At 43.2% G+C, this 9,371-nt stretch overlaps 1 protein-coding gene across 7 annotated transcripts in view; it reads right to left on the minus strand.

Moving 5' to 3' along the window:
- The window catches only part of LOC116936997 (heterogeneous nuclear ribonucleoprotein L-like), a 29,212-nt gene extending 20,250 nt beyond the window's left edge, over positions 1-8,962 (minus strand). For 2 of the 7 annotated variants that reach the window (XM_076059433.1, XM_076059439.1), the window contains exons 1-6: positions 8,865-8,962; positions 6,746-7,148; positions 4,781-4,899; positions 2,313-2,550; positions 1,833-1,918; positions 1,605-1,701 (exon numbers count right to left, since the gene is read on the minus strand). In XM_076059433.1, coding sequence (XP_075915548.1) covers positions 1,605-1,701; positions 1,833-1,918; positions 2,313-2,550; positions 4,781-4,899; positions 6,746-6,868 — 663 coding nt within the window. In that variant the 5' untranslated portion in view covers positions 6,869-7,148; positions 8,865-8,962. Of the gene's footprint in view, positions 1-1,604; positions 1,702-1,832; positions 1,919-2,312; positions 2,551-4,780; positions 4,900-6,745; positions 7,149-8,864 lie in introns of those variants that run through there. The other 5 variants (XM_076059434.1, XM_076059436.1, XM_076059437.1 and 2 more) reach the window with 5 other exon arrangements.
- Between the last annotated feature and the right edge of the window lie 409 nt (positions 8,963-9,371).

Raw genomic sequence — 9,371 nt, forward strand, 5'->3', positions numbered from 1 at the left:
CCTATATTCTTAGTTTTTTCGGTAAAGTCACGTTGAAGAGAAACAACAAAATAACAAAATATATATAAAACAATAAAAAATTCTCACGACGTTTCGACCATAACTCAAACGGTCATCATCAGGTGTGTCGGTTTGCATGCAAACCGACACACCTGATCATGCAAACCGACACACCTGATGATGACCGTTTGAGTTATGGTCGAAACGTCGTGAGAATTTTTTATTGTTTTATATATATTTTGTTATTTTGTTGTTTCTCTTCAACGTGACTTTACCGAAAAAACTAAGAATATGAATTACTGCAGTCACGAAAGTTTTAAATCAGGAAGAAACCTGTCGTCCCGACCTTGTGTTGTGGCCGAAACGTCGTGAGAATTTTATTGTGTTATTTTATTATTTTATTCTCATTCTACGTGGTGGTGACTTTACCTGAAAGAACCAAAGAAGATGAATCCTTGCAGTCACGAAAGCTTTAAATCGAAACTTTAGAACCATTTAAAATGTACAAGCATAATAATTATTAAGCAAGTCATTACCCCCGAGACAATTACGGCATGCAACTTGCGGTGAAACCGAGGTACTTAACGCAACCCTTCACCTCCTGGGAGATGAATGAATAAAAGCTGCCACATGTAGGAAGTCAACGGTAAGCTAAACTTTCGCGCCGTACGTAGCAAAAGCGTGCTTCTTCTTTGGTTTTGCAGTCACGAAAGCTTTAAATCGAAATAAAAGCGTGCTTATCGGAGTTGTGGGAAACAGTGGCCATTCTGCCACCGTTTTTTTTTTAAGATCACGTGTTGATTATCCCTCTTCGTTGGAACAAGCTCCCTTCGTGTTTGCAGATAAAAATTGCTAACCCTCGGTGGCCTATTTAAATTCCAAACTTGTTTAATTGCACATAAGTTTGGCATGCTTTGCCTAACTTGGTATTATTTATTCGCGGTGTTCCTCGTGTACTGTGAAGCGTTAGCCTTGATCGTATACCTCAAAAATGTTGAAGTGCCATAACCCCGTTATGAAAATGATGCATTCGTTATTACTGTTCTGTAATTTTATTTCCTGCTAACAATGTAACATCTCCCCTCAAGTACTCTGCAGGTCTCGCAAAGCAGCCTATGGCTGAATGTTAATCACCCGTCACCAAATAAAATTGAATTAAAAACCAACTCTACCCTTCCCACTGGATGCGAATTTTCCACTAACTGGCTCAGGGCACTGGCTCAGATGAGAACCACCCTCACGGTAATATCAATTAGGAAAAGTTTGACTTTAGACAACGGCAAGGATGACCGTCATGCACAATGGGTTGTTGTAGGTTGTGCGGCTGTGTGGTGGGCAGCTGTAAAACCCACTGGGTGCATTGTATTTCTATGCTGCCACAAAATATGCTACACTCCTTTACCCCGCACACAAGTCAAATAACCCCACAACAGGCGTCGAGTGCGGAAGCCCTCATCTGGCAATGAATTGCCGTGTGTATTCAGCATTATTTGCTCACCAAAGTGGTCAATTCAGAATATTAAATTAATCTTTGGTCTGCGGGTGAAAAAACCCAGGTTGTGGTGCACACACTTGTGAATGTACAAAGTATCGGTTGTACTTGCCCTCGCATAGTCCACTATAAGAGTACAGCAGCCCGAATAGATGTCTGCTCCATTCAGAGATGAGTTCGCTCTCTCGGCGCTCTCAACCGAAACAAACGTGGCCAAAAATTAAGGAAAACACGACCATTTCATTTTAAAAACAATACATTTAGCATCTCCAAAATAACACGTAAAATTACGTGAATGGCGGACATGTCGTTACGGTTATGCATCTCGTTGAAAGGATATTCCACAAAGGCCTGCAGGCCATTCTTCCTGAAGATCACAATGCGTTGCAGAGGCCCAAATGGTTTGCAAATGTTGTAAAGCACATCCTGCAGGACCACATGGAGCACACAAACGCAGCGAGGTGATTTTGCACGCATTACCAAGTAAATTTGAAAAGCTTTTTTTCCAGTGAATTTTTAAGATCGAGCCATACAGGACATCAACGCTTTCCAAAATCAACATTAGGTCTATATATATTTTTTTTATTCAATGCCATTGGTAGACTTCAAAGCACAAACAAAAAACACGACTTCAATTGCCTCAAATGAACCAAAGGATCGATGTAATTTCCTTAGCAAAGCCATTCACTGTAATCCAAAACGGACATAATTTCACTCGTAAAAATGAAACACACGTGTGTGTGCGCGCGTGTGCGCATGGCACACCCGACAAATTATTCACGAGTGAATGTCCAGCTGCTGTGAGCGTAACAATGCCCACCGTGGTGATGGGGTAGATGGGGTTGAGGATGGTGAAGAGCAGGACGTGGTTGCTGTTGCCGTTATCCCCCGGGACGCCAGGGCGCCAAAGCTTCTGGCTGGTAGAGAAGTTAAAATAGGCCGGCTGCCCGCACACGTAGACGGAGCCCGTGGACGAGTAGTCGACGCAGCTGCGGGAGCTCTCCGGGTCTTCAAACTCCACCAGCGCCTGCCGCGTCTTGGGCATCATCACCACGTAGCTGCACGGAGGGAGCGATTCAAACGAGTGCCGTTATTCAAAGATGTGGCCGACTTTAAAATGCGTGCCTGTTGTTGATGTTAAACACGAGGTTGGTCTGCTCCAAGTCACCTCATTTGATCTCAAGAAATGTTTCAATGCATGCAACGGAGTGGAGACTGGTTGGATGCAGGTTAGATGCCACGTCCCATTTCAGTTTGGCAGTGTAGTGCGTTGGAATTGAATGTACTGTAACAATATAATTAGATTTAGAATACATCTTGAGGGTAATGTAGTCTTCTTCTGTCGATGTATCACCTGATAAAGGAAGCCTCTTCAAACGTACATAAACAAGGTATGTGTGCACCATTTCAATACAAGATATTAATTTTTAACACGGTTACTAATCACATTTGAACGTGTGCCGCTTTTGTCAGACGGCACAACAAAAGCAGCAGCGGCACTTTAATTCGGAGGGAATTCGTGACTTGGAAAAATTGAAAAACAAACGGTTTTTTGTTTCGATTTAAAGCTTTCGTGACTGCAAGGATTAATCTTCTTTGGTTCTTTCGGTAAAGTCACCAACACGTAGAATGAGAATAAAATAATACAATAAAATAACACAATTCTCACGACGTTTCGGCCACAACACAAGTGGCCTTCATCAGGTGAAGGGACGAGACTGTCCCATTTCAGTTTGGCAGTCTCGTCCCTTCACCTGATGAAGGCCGCTTGTGTTGTAGCCCGAAACGTCGTGAGAATTTTATCGTGTTATTTTAAGTTTTATTAATTTATTATTTTATTCTCATTCTACGCGGTGGTGACTTTACCGAAAGAACCCCAAAGAAGATGAAGCAGTTTTTGTTTGGTCACTTCAGGCTGTAAAGGCCCCGAGTAAGCCACGCACGGCGTCGCCGATCACGCCGTGACGTGGGCAACACCGCGCCCTCTCGTCCACCGCCACACGCGGCCACGGCTTTTTATTTACGGAAGTGGTTCTTGAGCTTTAACCTGCAGCCTTGCCACCCCCCCTTTGGTTCTCAATATTTTTTTTAAAACGTACAATGTTTATTAATTTAGAGGTTTGATGGAACAAAGTAGCGGTGCTTACGTGCCCGTGCTCAATGTGTTTCGATGATTTACCTTGTTAAAAATAATCTGGCATGTCTTGCGCCCCCAGAAAGGGCATCTCCCACCCCGTGCTTAAGAACCATCGAGTATTTTCGTGTTATGCAATTTCTTGAGTTGTCGAAGCGAAAATCGGTAATATTCGAATTTCCAAGGTCCAAGTTCACTCCACGTCCGCAAACACCACCACCACAACAATAATAACAATAACAACAATAATAACAACAATAATAATAACAATAATAACACCAATAATAATAACAACTATAATAACAATAATCTTTGTTTTTTTCGGTAAAGTCACGTATAAATAAGAAATAATAAAATAACATAATAGCGTACGACGTTTCGGTTGCAACACAAGCAGCCATCATCAGGTACAGAAGAGCTAAATTTACGAGAGAGGGGAGACACATAACCTCAGATGTATATACAGACACCCAAGTAGGGGGGAACTAACACCGACACAATAGGGGACACAGAGAGAGAAGCATACCAAACAAACAAGAGTTTAGCAGAATTTGGAAACCAAATAAAGCAACACAGACGGTCGGTCAAAACACAATTAACGCAAAGCCTGGTTGATTACGTTATTTCAAAGATTGCTAAATTGCAAGTTAAGTATGAAATTTAAGATACAGATGGCACACACACACATAGACATTCAAGTAGAGCGGACCAGCACAGGTACAAGCACACAGTGAAGTCGCCTTAAATAGGCAGAGAAGGCAAGGCTGAGAGACAATGGGACATATTAGCATGAGAAGGCAAGGCTGAGAGACAATGGGACATTTTAGCATGAGGTATGCATAGAGCAAAGTGGAGCACGGCAGCAAACATTCGGAAGCACCAAGACCGACACACAGGCAGAGACAGCACAGAGAAACAAATCCAAGCACAGACACAAAGGCAGATACACAAGCAGAGACAACACACAGACAACACAAGACAACACAAAGACAGACACAAAGATACAGACCTTATACCTCCCCGTAGAGGCGGTTTAAACTTGGTTCAAAGCTTTCGTGACTGCAGGAATTAATCTTTGGTGTTTTCGGTAAACAACAATAATAATAATACAGCTTCCTTCCCCATGCGGGCAACGGTCACCACCGACTGGTCACCTGACTAGGCCAAAGTGCCGCACGGCCTCCACGAGGTCCGACTCGAGGGCTGTGTCCAAGAGTCCCCGCACGTGAACCACAGCCGACGGTGGGGGCTTGTGTGGGTCCTCAAACGTGTCCTGTGCACGTCGGCAAGGAAGCAAACTCAACACGACTATTGTGCAAAGCTGTTGTTTCCTCCTATACCGAGAAGACAGTTTTCAGTTTCATTTATTTGGTATAGCCCTGTGAGCCATTCGGCTCTTGAATCGGGTGCAACCGCAACAAACAAAAACATGAACAAGAAAAACATCTTACAGTGATTATTTGACTGTGCAAACAGAAAATCCAGGAAAAAACAGCAAAATAATCCTTGAAATAGCACCGTACACCAACGCTGTGTGCAAAAATCCCAGTGGGATCCAAGTCTAACAACAACAACCACAAGACAACTTAGATTAAGGCCATCAGTCTAACTCCATACTACAACAAAACAAACATGGCCAAACCATAAAACTTTTTCAAAATCACCAAAATAAAGCCACGGCTAACATCGCCGGCAAGTGATATCGGAGCAGATGCAGACACTTGCATTAAAGGGGTTTTTAAATCTGCATCCGTTTGGCAAAAAATGTCCATAGCTCAGTGCCATCATTTCAGTAATTGCTAAGAACGTTCGCGAGTTTAACTTTAAATCTAAACGGCCCTCGAGTTTCAAACTCTGGAACTCGCATCCCCCACCGCCAGGTGCGCTTTTGTAGACGCTGTAAAGTTTTATTATTCCGCAAAGTTTTTAATCACATTGGGGAGGGTCGAAGAGCTACCCCACGACGCCATCGCGTGGGACATTTAACACATCGGTATTTTAACTTAATTAGTATTTTAACTTTTGATTTAAAGCTTTCGTGACTGCAGGGATTAATATTCTTGGTTCTTCCGGTAAAGTCACCACGTAGAAGGGAAACAATAAAATAATAAAAATATAAAACAATACAATTCTCACGACGTTTTGACTGCAACACAAGAAGCAATCATCGTCAGGTGTGAAAACCACAGCAAGAAAATTTGAATAAAAGTGGCGTTTTTTTAACGTCAGCACCACGGAGAGCGATTTGAGAGTTTGTTCAGATGGACGAGTCCATCTATGTTCTGAAAAGAGGAGGGGGGAGACGAAAATAATGGATGCGGTCTGAAAGCCACCGTAAGCGTGAACAATTAAGACCCGAAATGGTTTATCAAATCCTTCCAATGATTGCTAAGCCAGAATCCATCTTCTCGGTTGAAATTGTCTCTGTGCTTGTATATGTGGATAGCCTCATGAACGAATCTCTCCTGGTAGGCAATGTTTTTATTCGTGGTCCGCCAGGAAGTGTCTGTGTCGTTGGCCTGACTGGATGTGCTTCACGTAATGTTGTTTCAGGTTTGTTGAATTCTCGTCTCTCATCTTTTGCTGTATTTACCTCCGTGATTTGTTCTTGACACCTGATGAAGATCGCTTGCGTTGTGATCGAAACGTCGTGATTGTTTTCTGTTTTAATATAATTTTATTGTATTTCTACATACGTGACTTTACCGAAAAAAACAATGAGTAATGTTTTTATTGTTTCATATTTTTTTATTATTTTAGTTCAGTGCAAAGAGAATACACACCCTTAGAAGAGAAAACGCCGTATAAAAAAATTACACTGGAAATAGCCCAAAGTGTTAACGAACACGAAATCCACGTTTACCAAAACGCGTTTTACTGAACGTAAGCAGAGCCTAGCGATGCTGTGGTCCGCGTGGTCCATCCCCAACACCAACAACGAGAAGCTCTTCGCAACGGCACTGGAATCTGCGAGTTACAAAGCTAAACAATCACGTTAAATAATATAAACACGGCTGGTGGTGGTGGTGGCACGTCGCCTGAGTGAAGCCTCTGGCCCAGGCCTCACAACGAGGCTCTGGGCGAGGAGTAAAATAAACATCTTCTCGTTATAAAAACACCTCGTCAAGTCGCTCGTCACTGACGCTCACCATCGCGCCCGCCTGGACGCGGTCGTTGCCTTCGCCATTGACTCCCAGGCGCTTGGCCGCGTGCCGGGCGGCGGAGGCGGCGGTGGTCAACATCGTCGTGATGGCGTGGAGCGCTGGAGGGAATCGATTCGCGATCCTGTCGCTAAAATCGACGACTGCGCGGATCGCCGAGCGTCAGCGGCAGCAGCGGGCGGCGGCGGCGGGGCGATTCCAACGCGTGACATCGATTCTCGGATCGATGTGTCCTCTGGCGATGTTCGCGCGGCTTGGTGTGACCCCACAGCCACTCGTCACGTGACGCCTCTCTCGGCCGACTGGGGCCGGCGACGGAGATTTGAAGCAGTCGTGGGCCTCCCCCTAGGTCGGACTCGGACTACAATTAAATTTGATTATATTTTTATAATATTAAATAAATAATAATAAAAATGATACATAAAAGTACTCAAATTTGATTATTGTAAAATCATTATAAATAAATAAAAATAACTTTAAAATAATCTAATTTGATTACTTTTAAATAAGAATAAATTAAAAAAAACAAATTTGATTATTTTTAAAATAAGCATAAATAAATAAAAATGTATAAACTAAAATAATGAAATGTAATTATTATTAAATAATAAACAAATATACATTATATGTTAAAATAATCAAATTGGATTATTAAATAATAATGAATAAATATGAAAATAATTGCCCAATTTCGATCACTTTTACATAATAAATAAAGGCAGAAATATTTAATTAATAATTTCGCCTTTCTTTATAACCTAATTTTAATATTTTAAAGTAATAATAAATAAAACTTACAAATAATCACATTTGATTATTTCAAATAATAAATATATAACATTTCGTTTAAAATTTAACTAAGCAAATTTGATTATATTTAAATAAGAATAAATAAATAAAAATAATCAAATTTGATTATTATATGAATTAAAAAAAGAGGGATTACATTGTCATCCTCTCAGCCGACAAGGTCAACGCCACTGTCATCATGGATAAAATAGAATATAACAACAAAATTCAAGAATTACTCAATGATGGTAGCTATACAAAAATAAAAAGAGATCCCACCAACAGCCTCGTCATACAAACCAAAATCATTTCTGATTCAACCACATTAATTGATCAAACCAAACAGTTATCTTTGAAACCTTCTGCTGCCAGGCCACCAAGATTATACGGCTTACCAAAAATACATCAAGTAGATACACCCCTTTGTCCCTTCGTCTCTACTACAGTGAGGGAAAAAAGTATTTGATCCCCTGCTGATTTTGTATGTTTGCCCACTGACTCAACACCGCACCATAGACTCAACACTGCCCATAGACTCAACACTGCACCATAGACTCAACACTGCACCATAGACTCAACACTGCACCATAGACTCAACACTGCACCATAGACTCAACACTGCTACCCATAGACTCAACACTGCACCATAGACTCAACACTGCACCATAGACTCAACACTGTACCATAGACTCAGCACTGCACCATAGACTCAACACCGCACCATAGACTCAACACTGCACCATAGACTCAGCACTGCACCATAGACTCAACACCGCACCATAGACTCAACACTGCCCACTGACTCAACACTGCACCATAGACTCAACACCGCACCATAGACTCAACACTGCCCACTGACTCAACACTGCACCATAGACTCAACACCGCACCATAGACTCAACACTGCCCACTGACTCAAAACTGCACCATAGACTCAACACTGCACCATAGACTCAACACTGCACCATAGACTCAACACTGCACCATAGACTCAGCACTGTCCCATAGACTCAACACTACCCATAGGGGGATCCCTGCCTAGGGGGTGTGAGGGGTCAAGGAGATCCCTGCCTAGGGGGTGTGAGGGGTCAGGGGGATCCCTGCCTAGGGGTGTGAGGGGTCAAGGGGATCCCTGCCTAGGAGTGTGAGGGGTCAAGGGGATCCCTGCCTAGGGGTGTGAGGGGTCAAGGGGATCCCTGCCTAGGGGTGTGAGGGGTCAAGGGGATCCCTACCTAGGGGGTGTGAGGGGTCAAGGGGATCCCTGCCTAGGGGGTGTGAGGGGTTTTACCGGCACGAAGTTTTCGCCGAGGCTTCGCGGTCCGCCCCTCTAGGCCGCTGTAACTTTATTGACACCACGTGGTGGCTGTAACTTTATTGACACCACGTGGTGGCTGTAAACTTTACTGACACCACGTGGTGGCTGTAACTTTAGTGACACCACGCGGTTCCTGTAACTTTATTGACACCACGTGGTGTCTGTAACTTTATTGACACCACGTGTGTCACTATGTGTGTCGCTGTGTCACTGTTTGTGTACACTGTGTGTGTGTACACTGTGTGTCACTGTGTGTGTGTACACTGTGTGTGTACACTGTGTGTGTGTACACTGTGTGTGTGTACTGTGTGTCACTGTGTGTCACTCTGTGTACACTGTGTGTGTGTACTCTGTGTCACTGTGTGTGTGTCGCTGTGTCACTGTGTGTGGGGAGCGATAGTGTAGCGGTTAGCGCGCTGCGCTATGAACCTGGCGACCTGGGTTCGATTCCCGCTCACGGCCAACACCAGTGACGATTTT

The sequence above is a fragment of the Petromyzon marinus genome, unplaced genomic scaffold (genome assembly GCF_048934315.1).
Source record: "Petromyzon marinus isolate PM22_M1 ecotype Great Lakes invasive population unplaced genomic scaffold, UKy_Petmar_22M1.pri1.0 PM_G_Scaffold_102, whole genome shotgun sequence".
Taxonomy (NCBI): domain Eukaryota; kingdom Metazoa; phylum Chordata; class Hyperoartia; order Petromyzontiformes; family Petromyzontidae; genus Petromyzon; species Petromyzon marinus.